The sequence below is a fragment of the Lepidochelys kempii genome, chromosome 2 (genome assembly GCF_965140285.1).
Source record: "Lepidochelys kempii isolate rLepKem1 chromosome 2, rLepKem1.hap1, whole genome shotgun sequence".
Taxonomy (NCBI): domain Eukaryota; kingdom Metazoa; phylum Chordata; order Testudines; family Cheloniidae; genus Lepidochelys; species Lepidochelys kempii.
The window spans coordinates 211,996,107-212,012,718 of record NC_136381.1 but is presented as its reverse complement, the minus strand read 5'-3'; the positions used below and the strand labels follow the sequence as shown (position 1 = coordinate 212,012,718).

Here is a 16,612-nt window from a genome sequence, read left to right as displayed (position 1 = left end):
TTAGCTGCTGAACACTGACAAGTCTTTACTGAGCACGTGCAAACAGAGATTTTCAGAGCCTCATAACTTGGCCAAATTTGGGCAGATTTTCATGGGAATGGTAAAAGGCACATCCCTGATACCAGTGAGACATGCCCATCTCCTCCAAATTTCAAGTCCCTGCTCTCAAGCATTTAGGTGATAAAGCTTCTCAATTAAAAAGTTATAAGAATGTTTTAATATGGGCAAAACAACATTATTTTCCTCTAATCTCATTCTGAGAAACCATTGAACCATTTTTGCTGAAATTTAAAAAAACAAAACAAAAAACCACCACAGCCTGAGGCAGATACCAGCATGGAAAGTTTCAGCCCAAATAATTAAATCTTGGCAAAGTTATAAGCATCTGACAACCAATCTTCCAATTGGAAGGGTCAGGCAACCTTAGCTATAGGCATTGGTACCTACACAGCCTATAAAATTAATTCACTTTTCCCTGTCATTATTATAAATGTGGATTTTGTAATCAGAAGTGTCCTTTGGTTGCCAAATCAGACCGCATGCATGGAAATAATGATCAGCTATAAAGGGTCAGCAGGGCATTTAAGCTTGCATTTTCCACACTATCGCTGTGCTGTTAGGTAGGGATTTTTTTTTCCTACCTCATTTTAAAGTACCTTTTTTTTTTTTCTCCCTCCTGTAAGGCTAGGGCTGGACGTACCACCATTGTGATAGCTCACCGGCTCTCCACAATCCAGACGGCTGACATTATTGCTGGATTTCACAATGGTGTTGTTGTTGAACAGGGAACACACAATGAACTCATGACATTGAAGGGTGACTACTATTCTCTTGTGATGCGGCAGGTAATGATACAGCACTCCTGACTAAATGCTTCAGATTTACTGGCCGTCTCTCTACTCCAGAAAATTATCTGTATATCTAACTCACAGGTGCTGATTTTTGTATTTGCCAGTGGGTGCTCCTCTTCCCCCCACCCCAGCCCCACCGTGTGTGACCTGTGGGAGGGGCCTTGGGAGAGAAGAGGGCTTGGGGCGGAGCCACAGTCCAGGTGCTGGGACCCACAAAAGATTTGTCCAGCCCTTCAAGTGCTGAACACCCCGTACTTTTTTTTTTTTTCCAGTGGGTGCTTGAGCCATGGAGCACCCACAGTGTCAGCGCCTATGATCTCACTGGTACTATTGCTGACACATGCAGGTTCTGCACTCAAACAGCTGGGCTATTTTCGCTTTGCAGTTTCTGCATGTTTTCTAGTTGAGTGAAAGTTGATCAGTCAATCTTGTTTATAAGTTGGAAGTGGTTGTTCTTCATGGGTAGCAGTGCTTCACATTTACACAATGTAATGAGTCAAAAACATAACTGAGCAGAGGAGGTGGATGACATCATCACAGAACTGTTAGTTCCCAGATTTGACTGAGCTATGTGGCTGGGGGGGACATACAGAACCAAATTCTCTGTAGGTGTAAGTTGCAACTGCACCAACTTATACTGGCAGAGAACTTGGCCTATACAAATTACTATGTGAAAGTGACCACGTAACCAAAGTGGTGGTGGTTTTTTGTTTGTTTCCATACCAAGTATACTGTTCCTTCCCCTTGCGGCAAACTGTCTTGTGACTGTGTATCACTATTCCTTGCTTGTTACTAGGGTCATAGTGGAAACACTCAAAATGAGATATCAGAATGTGATGAAGAGACACAAAATCTAGATGATCTCAGGATGGAGAACGTGACTGATCTTGGCGGTTTTGAAGAACCAGGAATCCTTGAAATGGAAAGCATTCCTGGTAGATTCAGAAAGTGTAAAAGCAGAAAGACCTCTTCTAAAAAAAAGTCATCTGAAAAGGAGACAGAGAACAACAAAGAATCCGGCGGCACCAAGGAGAAAGAGGTTAGTGTTAAAATTCAGTTTAATCCTAAAGTTTAGTGATAGCTTGTGAGAATAGAAACAAAGGTAATTTTATTTTCTTTTTTAAAAAGGCCTTAAGCCATGCCACCTTTGCTATGATCCTGTCATATACAACATTGACCTGGATGAATTCTTGAAATTGGGAATCTTCAGAGAAAACACAGGGGTAAACAAATCAGTCTGACCTCTTGAGACAGAATTAACCTGATACACAATATGGTGGTAAGGAGGTTTATGCTTGTTAGTTATCTTTTTATTAAGAAGTTCAAACAAGTTCTCAACCTCTTGTCAAACTTCATAAGATTAGGGTGTTAAATCCACTGTCCTGGCCAAGTTCCTACTCAAGTAATTAAATTATACCTACTTACACAGACATGGTGTTTTACCAGTGGATGACACAATCCTTGTGATATGTATCCCAGTTTGTAAAGCACTTTGAGATGAAAGGTGCTATATAAATGCAAATTATTATAATTAATAATAGTGTTGGCCACACACTAAACAGAGAAAATGTTTAAATCTCTATTTTGAAATGCAGCCTAAATTAAAACAATAGAAAAGATTTACCTTTTTCTCCAACCACCTCTCTCTCTGTTTCAATAGGGCCAGCTCCGGAGGTCCTTACTCTGTTTTTATTCAGACAAAATTCCCCTTCCTGTTAAGGTATTTTGCCTGAGTTAGAACTGAATAAAAACCAGGTAAGGACTTCAGGTTTTAGGCCCTGCTTCAATGGAGTCATTGAAGTTAATTAAAAGAATTTCAGTGGTCTCTGGATTAGACCTTGTCCATAAGGCCAAACAAGGACTTTATTGCAGAATATATATATATATTAGTTTGAACTGCACACAATATAATTATTCACATCCTTGTATGAGGCTGGTTATAGAAGACCTACAGAACTTTTTTCAATGATTTGCCAGTGCAAAGAGCTAGAATATAAACGTAGGGTGAAATCCTGCTGACATTGAAATCAATGGGAGTTTTCCTGGAATTTCTTCTATAATATGTTTGATTAGTGAATATAATTTCAGAATCCATAATGTAACTAACCTTGCCAGATGTTTGTGTTTTGTTTCTCAACCTTTCTCAGCTCAGACCCTATGTGTAATGGTCTGTTGTGACCCAGAGACTTCCTGAGACACCCCTAGACCCAATGCCACCCGACCCTGCAGGGATCCATCAGGGGTTTGGTGGGACTCGGAGCTAAGATTCCAGGTGTTCTAGCCAGATGTAAACAGGTGGGGAACTCCCCCCACCAACAACTGGGGGGAGGGGTGGTAAACCAAGACATACCCTCCAAAAACACACAAACCCTGCCCCGCCCGCCCCCCCCCCCCCCACAGCCCACTGGGGGGTGGTGAGAATAAGGGGCTGGTGGTAAAATGGAGAGATTGGGAGTCTGGGGATGTAAATGAGGAAGGAGTTGGAGGGTCTGGAGAAGGAAATGGTAGCAGAGGGGTGTGGAGGTGCAGTTGGAGGCTGGGGGAAGGATATGGAGGCAGACAGGTCTGGGGGAGGGGGGTCAAACTGATAGCTCCCGGAAAACCACAGACACCTCATGCAGCCCCTGGAGAGAAGAGGGTAAAGGAGTGGAGGGATTTGGGGTCCAAGGGTTACAGTGAGGGGTGGGGGGAAGGAGTTGAGGGAGCTGGAGGCCACAATAGGTGGTATGAGAGAGGGAGAATCGCTTGGCTGTGGGGGAAGGCTACATCAGGGGGTCCAAAATGGGGTGCAGGACAAGGGTTATGGAAGAGGGAGTGTTGCCCAGATGCGAGGTGGGGGTTACATCAGGGGGCCAGTGTTTGCCAGAGATTGTGTTCCCAGCTGCTCTCTCCCAGCTCCTGTCCCACTGGGCTGGCTGGGCTTGGCTTCCCACTCTGGGTGTTGCAACCTCAGAGGTTGCAGCACTGCTCAGGTTTGGCCTGGCCATCCTGATGAGGGGGCCAACCAGGCCAAATTTGTGAGAGTGGCATTGCAGCCATGTGCACCAGGTCACAAAGCCCAGAGGGGGAAGCTGAGCCCAGCCAGCCCTGTGATCCTTAAACGCATTCAGATGACCCAATTTTGGGTCACAACCCACCAGTGGAGAAACCCTGTTCTAGGAGCTCTTTTTTTTTATTATAGTACAGTCTTCTGGTAGAACATGATGCAAACAATATGCAGCAGCTGGATGCATTCTTACAATGTATCACCCAGAAGTCCAGAACACATTTTTTATCTATTCATAACTATTGCATTTGGGCCTTGTCAGAGGAAATAGATGGCAAGATGCATGGCTTCAGAATTCATACTGTTTGCAGTAAAGTGAAGAAATCAGATGGGAAGCCATGAAATTATTTGTCACAAAGTTCAGCATGCTTGTATGGTTGAAATGTGGACAGGCTTTTCCAGTATCTGAAACACAGGCAAAGCTAACCAAGCGAGGCCATCGCAACTGGCCAAAACCTCATCTAATAATCTGTACCCGTTCCTATGTTTTCATTTCATTTTCCACAACTTCCTCAACAAATGTGTGGACATTTTGAATAGTTCAGTGAAGCTGAATTGAGCTGCCATGTATTTTTTTAAGGGAGATGAAGCCTAAATCACTGTTTCATATGCCTTTTCCATGCATCTGGTAATGATTCATAGTCTGTATTTTGTAAAAGACAAAACAGACTAACTGACATAACGAGACCCAATTGTATCCTTGCCAACCCACTAGCATTTGCAGAGGCTGAACTAGACTGGTCTTTTTGTGCTCAGAACAGTGAGACTTTTAGGTCGCTATAATGATTCATGAGTTAAAGTTGCAATTCATGGTCACTGACCCTATCTGACATTTCACTGAACTATATAGACCCCACCCACTTAGACTTTTGTGAAATTTATGCCTGAAGATTTTTTTGACTTGCAATTGCAGTTTTAAGACCTTAAATTACAGAGTGGCAAATCTTCAGTCTGTTTGCTTATTCAATGTGTACATTGGAGGCTGGGGCGAATTATCTGTGAACAGTTGCTAGGACAGTTTACTGATTTACCCCTGAGCTGGGGAAATTGTCATGTTCCACAACTTCCAGTGAACAGCTGAATTTTATCTCTTATGTAGGAGGAAAATCTTCCTGCTGTGCCTTATTCCAGAATTCTGGCTCTGAACAAACCGGAGTGGCTGCATATATTCTTTGGCATGATTGCTGCTGCCTTCTCTGGTGGTATCTACGCTGTATTTTCTGTTATATTTGGAAAAATCATTGGGGTAAGTTCAGAACTGGATGGTAAACTAACTTGAACCAGGCACAAATGCAGAACTTTAAATCCTGCCTGACCCTCCAGCTAGTCCTCTCTAGTGATGCCTTAGAGCCTCATTCTACTCCCACTGTCATTGAATTCTACAAGAGTCTTTCTATTGACTTGAGTAGGAACTTGATCAAGCCCTTGATCTCCTCTCCCCACTTGGGACTTCTTGCCTATTTTCCAGCCCCTGTATGTGGAATGACTTCATCTTTCCAGTGAAGCAAATCACCTTCCCTTATCAAACTCAGTTTTCACTTACCACTCTCCACTGTTGTGCAGACTCTCTGCCTTGTACCTGACCCTGTTCTTTGCACAGTACCCATTCTCTTTGGACAGTAAGCTCCTCCAAGGTGCCTTGCATTCCACCATGTTTGTAAGTACCGGGGGCATCCATGGGACTGTCTGAATAATTAACCCCTTGATTCCTGAATCATTGCAGGAAAGAAATGGAGTCTTCCTTTGGATTCCAATATATGATTGTTGGAAGCTGCTGAGAGTTGGAGCAGCAGCCAGGAAGAATAGTTGGAGCAAGATGTTGAGGGAATCTTTTATCTTCAGGCAAGAGAAGAGGGGTGTTGTAGTCAGCTGGAGGGGAGGTGGATGGTCTGACGGAGTGACAGCATTCAGTGGAAGGCAGATAAGAGCTGGTGAAGTGGCAGCTTGGAGGCAGGGTTTAGTGGAACTGCAGGTCACAGGCAAATGAGGAGAGGATCTGGTGGAGGATTGGAGAAGGAGTAGCTGATGAGAGGCGGGTCAGCTGGGAGAGGTGAAGTGACCTCCTGGCCAGCAGCGGAAAGCTGAGAGGTGGCAGAGTTCAGGAGCCGGGGAAGAGCTGAGAGAAGGTAACGTTCAATCATTTCTACAGTGTTTGTTTCTGAGCTATTGTAACTGGTGGTCACTTTGTGCTTTTCTTACATAGGCTTTTCAAGAAACAGATCCTGAAAAAAGGAGCAAAACCACCACATTGCTTTCTCTAATGTTTCTTGTATTGTCAGTGATCAGTTTAGTAACCCACATAATCCAGGTAAACTTCACTACATTGAAAAGTCAAAGCTAAGTATCTGGTCACATACATTATGGTCATGATTTTCAGATCTCCTTGAGAGGCTGTTTTGGGAACATAAGGCAACTTTGTATTCACTATGTTTCTTATAAACTGTTCCAGAGCCAAGCCACTGAATGACTTAATGACTGGGCTGGTATGGAATACAGAACCTTACTCTTCTTGATTGCCAGTTACAAAGCAGCCCAGGGCACCAATGCCTGAAAGGTGCTGCTGACCGGTCTGTGTCCTGGGGGAATGCGTTTGGGTACAGCCCAGTTCCACTACATTTGTGTGTATGTTACAAAAAACACCGCCACAGTCGGCAATGTTAGATAGTAGAGTGAGTAGTGAGGCTAAGGAATGAGTAAGCCAGGAAGGTGACTTCACTGCTGACCTCTGCAGCTGGCTGCAGAAAAATGTGGGTGGGGCAGTATGATGAAACTTCAGTTTCCAGAAATACATGTAGTACCTTTCACCAGCTTTAAACTAACCTCTGAAACCATATCCCAAAACACTGTGTAGTTTCTGTAAACTGTGTGGCTGAACGGTTGAAATATCATCACATTTACAGGAGGTTGTTCTAAATATGACTGTACAGCCCAACACATACAATTCAACTGTTTTATTTCTTATTCTCCCTTTTCAGGGATTCATGTTTGGAAAGTCTGGGGAAGTTCTGACCAAGAGATTGCGATTTTTATCATTCAAAGCATTGATTCAGCAGGTATGGGTCACATTTCTGGGTAAGAGCAATAGACAGCAAATATACAGCACTCCTGCCATGTGAGCCAGATGGCTTTTGTGGGCTGTTTGTATAACACCATGAAAATTCCTGGTTCCATACGGCCTGTCTAGAGCCTCCCTTCAATACGGCTTCAAGAGAACCCATCCTTTTAGTGAAATTTTAACAATGCACAAGCGGCAAGTCTCTGAGCACACATGCAAAACAAAATAAAGCAAAAGCATGTACAAATTAACTCAGTGCTGCTAGGAGAGCTTTCTAATTTTGATGCCATCTCTTTCAATATAGACCATACTGAAGAGTGTATAAAACATGCATGTATCTGAGTGCATTGGTATATTTGCAAAGATTAACAAAACAAAATCTCTATCTGCCCCGATGGTCATGATATAAATGTTTAGATAAATAGGTTTAGGTCTGTTTGCATCAAACTCCATAGCAAACGGACCATATCGTAACAGGTATAGGTTCTCAAAGCATTATCTTTGCTCACTAGAGTGGTTTCTCTAGTAAATATGACCAGTTGGATCAGAAATGATTTACAATAATACTATTGCAACATGACTGTCCTTGGATACTCCCTGTTGATGGATCCCTGGGAAAGGACACACCTCTATTTGTTCCTGGCAGAGGATTCTCTGTGGGTGGACAATTTGGCACCTAGCACACCCATTGGTAGCGCTTGGTATCACAGGGTTCTGCATATGCACAGGAGCATTCAAAGGAGATAGGGGAGGAGAGGGAAAATTACAAAAAAACCCCAAATATCTCCTTCTTTTCCACTACCTTTAAGGATAATGACGCTGATTCTCCTCCCACATGCACCCATATCAATCAGGCCTAGCTCCACAAAAGTCAGTGTAATATAAAACATGTAGGAGAGGAGCACTGTGCCCATCAGATGTTGATATGGGCGTGGAAGGCACTCCCATTATGGTGCATGACACATACGTGACTACATTCTAAAATCTTTGCAGTTAATAGCACCTGGATTGTTACCAGTTTAATGTTCTGAGGGTAAGAATAGTTTATTTTAAGATGGTTTTTAGTTTATCTGACAAATGTTATGCACTCTTTTTTTGTGATGAACATCTTAGTGCTTATGTTGTCTCTCTCTCTTCCCCCCACACACACATGCTAGTCAAGCTTTAAATGTCCATACACTGTACTAATGACCCTGACAAGTCTGAGTTACTATAAGAACATTTCATTTACAAAAGCAAAAATAACTGAACCATCTGTTCACTTTCAGGAGATTGGGTGGTATGACGATCATAAAAATGCCATAGGGGTTTTGTTAACCAGACTAGCTACAGATGCTTCACAAATCAAAGGGGTATGTTTATTTTTGTTTTTACGTTTTGCTTACAAATATGAATTGCTGTGTTGGCAAGGGACGATGAAGTTATTTTGGAAAACGAGTTGGTAAATCTACTCTAGAGACTGGCTGACACATTTAAATGGCACACTATCAATGTCTTGGAAACCGTTTCAGTAGTCCCAATTTATGACGACTATCAAAGCTTCAGCAGATGTTCGTATACCTTCCATTTCCTTGCTGTAAGCTGCTAAGTAAACAACTTAATAACTTTAAAAGTAAGCCATGTCCAAGGGCCAGTGTAAGCACTTCTGCACCACTTAAACCACATAATGGAGCAAAGTCTTCAGTGTATCAAGTGGCCGTAAAGCCCCTCTTCGGTTGCTTGGAGGAGCTATGGTTGTGGGAGAGTTGCATTGCAGCCCAGGCCTTGGCCTCTTGTTGACATGGGTAGATTTCTTCTTCCCAGCTCTATCCACTGCATTTCATGCACAGAAAGCCTGTTTATGTGGGCTTTAGGGGGTGAAGTGAGTGGTCATTAATACAGAGTGTCAGTGATAATAGAAGCTTGAGGGACTGTGTGATTTCGGGAGTGGTATAGGATAGGAGCCACTGAAAATCCTGCAAATAAGTATGGCAAATTTTGCAAAATTTGCCATAATCTCCCCTTTCCTCCCCACCACACGACCCAATTAAAAACATTCTGGAACATCAGCCATACTTCTTAAAATCACTCCTGAGCAAATGGTAATGAGTTTCCTGATTTATTCACTAGTTTAGTTTAAAATTAAATTAAATTTTTCTACTTCACCTGTCTTTTAAAAAAAAAAACCCTTCTTCAACTCCTGGATTCACTAGATCCTCAGACTCACTAGATTTCATACCCTCCCATCTCTTCTTTACTGGCCAGCACAGAGTGGGAATCAATCAAATATTTGACTGAACATACAATTACTTGAATCTTTAAAAACTGCAACTTAATTCTTGAGGATAAGGTCCATCATCCCAGCTGTCAAGGTAAAATGGGAAAAAGGTGGTGCACAGGATCCAAACTATAAAAAAAGAGCTTAATAGAGCAAAATGAACATCAGAACATTGCATTCTCCAGAGCAGTGGTTCTCAACTGGCTGCGAGCAGGTTTCAAGGGATCCGCCTAGCAGGGCCAGCATTAGACTCACTGAGGCCAAGGGCAGAAAGCCAAAGCCCCACCTCCTGGGGCAGAAGCCCAGGGCACTGAACCCGCCACACGGGGATGAAGCCAAAGCCTGAACAATGCAGCTTTGCAGGGCCCCACCCAGACAATTGCCCTGGTTGCTACCCCATAATGCTGGCCCTTGCTTTTATATGCAGAAAACCAGTTATTGTGGCACAGGTGGGCCATGAAGTTTTTATAGCATATTGTGGGGGGGCCTCAGAAAGAAAAAGGATGAGAACCCCTACTCTGGAGAACAAAGAAATATCTGTGTGTGAGAGATGAGGTGGGTGAAGTAATATCTTGTATTGGACAAACTTCTGTTGGTGAGAGAGAGAGGCTTTTGAGCTTACACAGAGCTCTTCTTCAGGTCGTCATCTTCACGAACAGAAGTTGATCCAATAAAAGATATTACCTCACCTATCTTGTCTCTCTAATACCCTGGAACCAGCACTGCTACTGCTAAGTAAGTGGGCAGCCATATGTTATGCTAGCTGAAGTCTCAAAGTGATCTTTATGTGTAAGCCCCTAGAGTATATGGCAATAATTCATCTTGTTATTGGTTTGATTTTATAATTTTATTGACCATAAGTCTCTTGAGGGCAGGAAAGCCTCTGGCTAGCGAAGAAAGAATCATACTTCCCACCCAAGGTTTTCTTGATTTGTCCACAGTGCAATATTTGAAGATGGATTGTTTCCACAAAACTTTCCATTTCATCTGCAGGCGTGAATAGAGCTGGCCAATATGTTTTCAGTGAATGGTATTTTTGCTGAACTACGTATTTTTAGGGGTCCCAAATCTATTCATGAATTCAGGTCAAATTTGACTAATCGTCAAAAGAGATAGGGAGGGAGATTTGTTTTAAGTCTAAATGTTTCATTTTGACCATTTAAAAATATGCCATTTCTACTTTTGTTCTGAAATGGCATTTCATTTTCAAATTTGACCAAATAAAAAAGAGGAGAAAAACACAGCAAATGGCCAAATCAATACAAAAATTGGGGGGAGTTTTTAGTCCACCAAAATGTTTTGGTCAATTTGAAATTATTATTTTTTTATTCGACAAAAAATTTTTTTTTGTAATTGGTTCAGTTCTAATCAAATCAATTTTTCCCCCCTGATTTTTCCAGTTTGGCCCCCAGTCTGAAGAATCCACTATTTGCTCAGCTCGAGCCATGAGTATTATCACAGTTTACATAGATCCAGTGTGCCAGTCATCACTTTTAAATTTCTTGATGACATGGATGTGCAGATCCTCAGGGAGAGTAGAGCTCTTTGGTGTGAACACTCATATCCTGCTGCTAACACTGCTGAAAAACAAAGTGCCTAATTAAAGGAACCTGCAGCTTCCATTATCTTCAGCTGATACACAGCACCTCTGAAAATCAGGCCCTAGGTGCCTTAAACTAGGCACCCAATAACTGAGATTCCCCAAATTAGAGGCTGTTGGCTCTTCATGATTTCTGTGCCTTGTTGTGGCACAGGAGGGCCCTGATATTTTTGTTGAAAATGTGGCCACATGGGCTCAATTCATCAGGCTTCCTGAACCTAACCCACAGATAGGGGTATTTTGCATATGTAATTGTCCATATGAGTTTTTGCATATATAATTGTCCATTTTAAACGCACAACATTTATGATTGTTCTCCCTCTGAATATTTAATCCTGAGGAAACAATGATTTCACACATTTGATCTATATTTTGTGTGTCAAGAATTAACTCTAACTTTGGACTGTTTTGTTTGCCTTTGATAGGCTACTGGAAGCCAGCTTGGCCTGTTCACTAAGGCTGCCTGTACCCTTCTGACCGCCATCATTATTGCTTTTGTATATGAATGGCGATTAACTTTGCTTATCCTGGCCTGCATTCCTTTCATTATTGCTTCAAATGCTATTAGACTGAGCTCTGTGGCTGGTCACGTATTAAAAGATCGAAAAGCTTTGGAAGTGGCCGGAAGAGTAAGTTCTCCCAATATAAACTAAATGGGTATAATGTTATATTGTTTAAATGACATTGTTAGTGATGATTTTCTACAGAAATTACTCTGAAAATATATGAAATAAAGCAGTGATAAAGAGAGAAATTCTATTATAGTGGGATGCTAGCTCCACTCTAGCTAAGGTTGAGGATGACTTTTCTGATTGCTTTAAAATCCACACAGTTACTCATATTGCCTTGTAATTTAATGGCAAAAAAAATATGTTAACACAAAGTTAAGGTTTCTTGGTGGCATGTCGTCCCCTAGAGATCCTTGAGTTGAGCAAAACTCAAACTTCTGAACATCAGGAATTGCAGAGTTAAGGTTGTCCTCTTTCAGTAATTCCCCAGTACTCTCTGTTAACACACATACCTTTACTCTGCCAACCCCACAGTTGCTGAAATGTTCAAGCTCTTCACTTTCTTCTACAGTCCATTCAGTGTCACCCACAGGATTCCATCTAACGCTATGAAAGGACAAAAAAGGATAGGGGAAGGTTGACCATGCTAGCTTCCCTCTAGCCTCTTTCAGCTATGCCTCACTGTGCACGTATTCTCACTGGCCCTTGGCACTATAAAGATTCAGAAGGTTCCAGATTGTGGCATACACAATCACACTTAGCCAACTTCCCAGAAATAATATCATACAAGTATAATGTTCGAACTGCTTTACAGCCTTTTACAGCTCCCGTGCCCTGATGGTACATCTCAGCTGGGAGGTCTGACTCCCAGCTCTCCTAGACATACCCATGCAACTCTGCTCGAGCTAGTGCACTAAAAATAGCAGTGTAGCTGGGGTAGCCAGGATGGTGGCTTGGATGAGCCTAACAAGTAGTATGTACCCAGGGGGTCTGGGTGGGTTTGTGCTCATGTGGCTAGCTCAAGCCACTGCTCGTGCCACCCTAGCTATGCACAGTGGGTACATCTATGTGAGCTGGGACTCGCACCTCCCAGCTTAAGTGTAGGGCTACTGTTACACACAGGATACCATCTCAACCTACACTTTCACTTAGCCATCCTGAAAGCATTAGAATCCTTTCAAATTCCACCTCACAGTTGGCAATATCCTTTGTAATTAAAGCCTCGTGCCCTGTTACTGACATAACCTACACAATTCCACATAGAACTGAGGCATACTTCATCCTGAAGGTACACATGCACCTCCTGCCTTTCTCCACACATGCGCACACACACACACACACATCTCCTTATGTCTGAGTCACAGCTCTGTCATACATCTCGCTAACATACCTACCAAGCAGAGCTAACTAGTTCCTCTACTCTTCAGTACAGCTCCATCTGCCCCTGAGCATACTCAGTTTGCCTGGAGTGTGCATAGATAATAAATGCTTAGATTGCTCAGAAGCCAGCTCGCTACTGGAAAATACCCTTTCTAATACAGCCCCTGTGCCCTGCTAATGATATAATATAAGGTACACAATTCTGCACTGTACTGGTGCACACAAGATCCTGAAGGTACACACCTAGCTCCTCCCTTTGTTCAGGCATCGGAGGATGGCAAACACAGAGTTTCTCCTGTCCTAAGCTCCGCTCTCACACACCTCAGAGTGATTCACACATGTTCACATCACCAACACACTTACCAAGCAGGCCCAACTACTGCCTCCACCATTTAGCGTAGGTACACCTAGCATCCTGATTGCAACTGGAGTCTATGCAAATAATTCCCATTGGCTACTGCCAGCTCTAGGGAACAGATGGAACATGGGGTGGGAAGCCTTTTTTTTTTCTTGTGCTGTAATAGTGTTAGATGGAGCCCTGTGGGTGAGAGTGAATGGGCTGTAAAAGGAGGCAAAGAGCTTGTACACGTCAGCAGCTGCGGGGTTGGCAGAGCAAAGGCATGAGTGTTAACCCGGCACTGCAGAAAAAGGGCAGAGGTAAGCTTGCCTGCACAACCATACTTGTGCATCTCCTGGTTTTCAGTAGTTGGAGTTTTGTTCCACACAGCGTTCTGCAGGCACACAGCATACCCCCAAGCAACCTTAACTCTGCATTTAACGTCGTTCTTTGCTATGGAATTTCCTAGGTTGTTTTTTTTTAACAGGAAAAGCTATGGTGGCATTAGGAGGTAGTGGCCATATAGGCAGTTGTACATATTGTGTTCCACAATTAGTGTACTGAGCCAGCTGCACAGCCCAACACACACATTCATCAGCTGTGCCTCACTAGCCCTGCTTCAGCACACCGCCCCAGCCATGCTTCTGACCAATTCACTGCATTCCCCCATCCCCATTACCATGCAGAGGCTTCCCTATTGTAAGCCAGGAACACCTCTCCCTGAAGTCTTCACTCCCTGTGTACTAACTTTTCTATTGCTGTCACTTCCTCCCTACTCTAATCTGATTCACATGCAGTGGTTGGGATGAAGGACAGCTGTGTTACAGTGGCATAGTGTTCCTCGTCGGGTTTCAGAATGGCTAGATTTTGTAGCAAGCTGGTGGGAGAAATCACTGCTAGGGTTTGTGTTCCAAAACACTGACCATTTTATGTTTGAGAGAAAAATCCTCTGACCCCTTTCCGATAGATGTACCCCATCTCCAAAAACCGTGAGGTGTCAGCACTTGTAATGGTTTCTGGTCAGCCATGAACCCTCCAATTTCCCGATTAATGTTCGTTCAGTAGCTTTCCTGTAGCGTTGGGGTGCACTGGTAGAGCTGGGGTATAGGAAGGTTGAAGTACACTGAAAGGGCTGGGGCTGCAGGAAAGTTGGGGTGCATGGGGATTGTGGTGCAAAGACAGCTGTGGGATGCAGGGGGTTAGGATGCCAAGACCAAGCTTGGGGTTGGAGTGCAGGAAGGTTGAGGAGCAGGATGGTTTGGGTTTATTGGCAGTGGGGGCACAGGGGGTTGTGGTGCAGGGCTGGGGTGCACTGGCAGAGCTGGGGGTCACGTGCCTCCATCACCTGAACCTCCGACCTCGTACCTCCCTTACCACCTATTCCTATTTACCCCAATCCTCCCACCCAGCAGGGTTGCCAATTTTGGTTGAACGTATACCTGGAGGTTTCATTACATGACACAATCTTTAAAGATTAATCTTTAATTCCTGAAAAACAACTAGGAGTATGGTGGCTTTGTGGATACAGACTAACACTGCTACCCATTTGATACTTTAATTCCTGGAAACTCCAGGACAATCCTAGAGGTTTGGCAACCCTAATTCCCAGAAAGTTTACACATCCAATTTTCCACCCAAACGCTTAGATTACATTTCTCCCAAAATGAAATGACCACCTATGACTCTGACATTGTAGCAAGCTCCAGACGCTCAGTTCAAAATTCCTTTTGTCTTAAGTTCATCACAACCCCCTACCTATCTTTAGCAGTGTTAATTGAAGGGTGAGTTCACAGCCATCCAGTGGTCTGTGATTCATCTTCCAGTCTTTAGTATCTACCTATGAACTCTAGCTCTAGAGTTCTAGCTCTAAGTTTTTTGTTTTTGTTTTTGTTTTTTTAAAAACCCACCACCTAGAAACTTTTTTAAAAAATGGCTGGTTTTAGGGCTTCTTTCCAGAACATCTGGCTCAACAAATGTTAAGTTTGGGTCACTAACCCTACCTTGCCATCTCCTGAGGTGCACCACTATAAATTGGTGAATCTTATGGGAGTGAAAGATACGTGTAGTGATCCAAATTTGGGGTCATTTGACCAAGGGGTTCATGAGATGCCATCCCCCACCAAATGAGCAGCTTTTCTAAAGGTTCATTCTAGTAATGGTTTTTTGCCCATGGGGCTGATCCTGGCACAAGGGTCTCATGCACTTGAGGGTTACCCCCAGAAAATTCATTGCACCCACTAGCCCTTTAGGGGAAGCAAGATTCAGAACATTATTAGCAAAAGAGTTTGGCCATCCACTTAGGCTCTTGAGTAAAGGTCAAGCACTCCACAACTTACATTGAGCATGTATATAAACCAACCCCAAAGGATTTGCAGGTAGAATATCGTCATAGCAGCTGGATAGACTGAAGAGATGTGTAGTTAGTGTTTGTTCCTGAACTTACCCAGCTAGTGACCATTCGAGGCCCCCTTTGTTAAAAATCTGGGAGAGCGTGTCTGGCATGTTGCTAAAATCTGTTCCTACCAGGCTTTTGTTTTGGAGGGGGCGTGTAATGTCATCAAAGTATTTTTGTTTAAAAAAAAAATAAGCATGCAAATGCTTGCTGGCAAGAGAGGACTATTTTAGGGGAATAGGGTGAGAGGGAGTTTGGGGCTGAATGGAGAAGAGACGGGATTATGGGGAGGAAGACAAATGGGGACAGGTGGTAGAGGAGGTTGGGTTTAGGGAATGGATACTGGGAATCAGACATGAGGGTTTGTTGCAGAGGGTCTGGGCGGAATAGGGACAGCTTCACATTCTCCCTTTCTGTCCCTTTTGTGTGTGTACGCTGGAATCTGGGGGACCCCCTAGCTCTCTAAGGGAGTCAGCCCCTCTCACCACCTTCTGCATGTCAGGTGGAATTTATGGGGGCCTTGCCTCTCTGGGGGTGTCTAACCACTGCACCTGTCCCGCATCTGTTTGCCAGGCTCTGAAGCTGCCTTGCCTACCCATGGGGATCTGCCTTCCATCCTGCCTCTCATGTGAGCCAGGGCTGCAGGAGGCATTGCATTCCGGGGGCATCTAAGCCCCTCTCCCTACCCCCTCACATGAATTGGAATATGGGGTGCTTTGTCCCTCTGAGGGAGTCTGGCCCCCTCTCTCTATCTCTCCCCATGTGAGCTTGGATCAGAGAAGTCTGGGTCCTCTGAGTGGGGAGCTTAGAACAGGCATACTCAGAGCATGCCCCACGAATACACTGCTGAGAGAGGGGTGAGGAGCTGAGAAAGGGCATGCTTGACGCATATCAGAAACTCTCCAACTATGGGGAGGGGGAATGGAAAAATCCACTGGCATGAATGGAGCAGTTCATATGCCTCAGCATAGGCACCAACTTTTCCTGGCACCAGTGGGTGCTCAACAACAGCTGTTTCGTGGCGGCAAGCGCTGGGAGCTGGGGGAGAAGCAGAGCTGCAGTGCGCTCAGGGGAGGAGGCGGAGGTGAGCTGCGGCGGGGGGGCAGGGCACCTACCAATTTTTCCCGGGGGGGGTGCTCCAGCCCCGAAGCACCCACAGAGTCGGCGCCTATGCCTCTCAGAGCT

General features: G+C 44.0%; 1 protein-coding gene across 1 annotated transcript in view; it reads left to right on the top strand.

The window, feature by feature from the left end:
- LOC140907553 (ATP-dependent translocase ABCB1) overlaps window positions 1-16,612 on the top strand; it is a 50,893-nt gene that overhangs the window by 22,127 nt on the left and 12,154 nt on the right. The window contains exons 15-21 of the mRNA XM_073333751.2: window positions 684-845; window positions 1,648-1,890; window positions 4,997-5,143; window positions 6,101-6,205; window positions 6,873-6,950; window positions 8,221-8,304; window positions 11,235-11,438. Coding sequence (XP_073189852.1) covers window positions 684-845; window positions 1,648-1,890; window positions 4,997-5,143; window positions 6,101-6,205; window positions 6,873-6,950; window positions 8,221-8,304; window positions 11,235-11,438 — 1,023 coding nt within the window. The remainder of the gene's footprint in view (window positions 1-683; window positions 846-1,647; window positions 1,891-4,996; window positions 5,144-6,100; window positions 6,206-6,872; window positions 6,951-8,220; window positions 8,305-11,234; window positions 11,439-16,612) is intronic.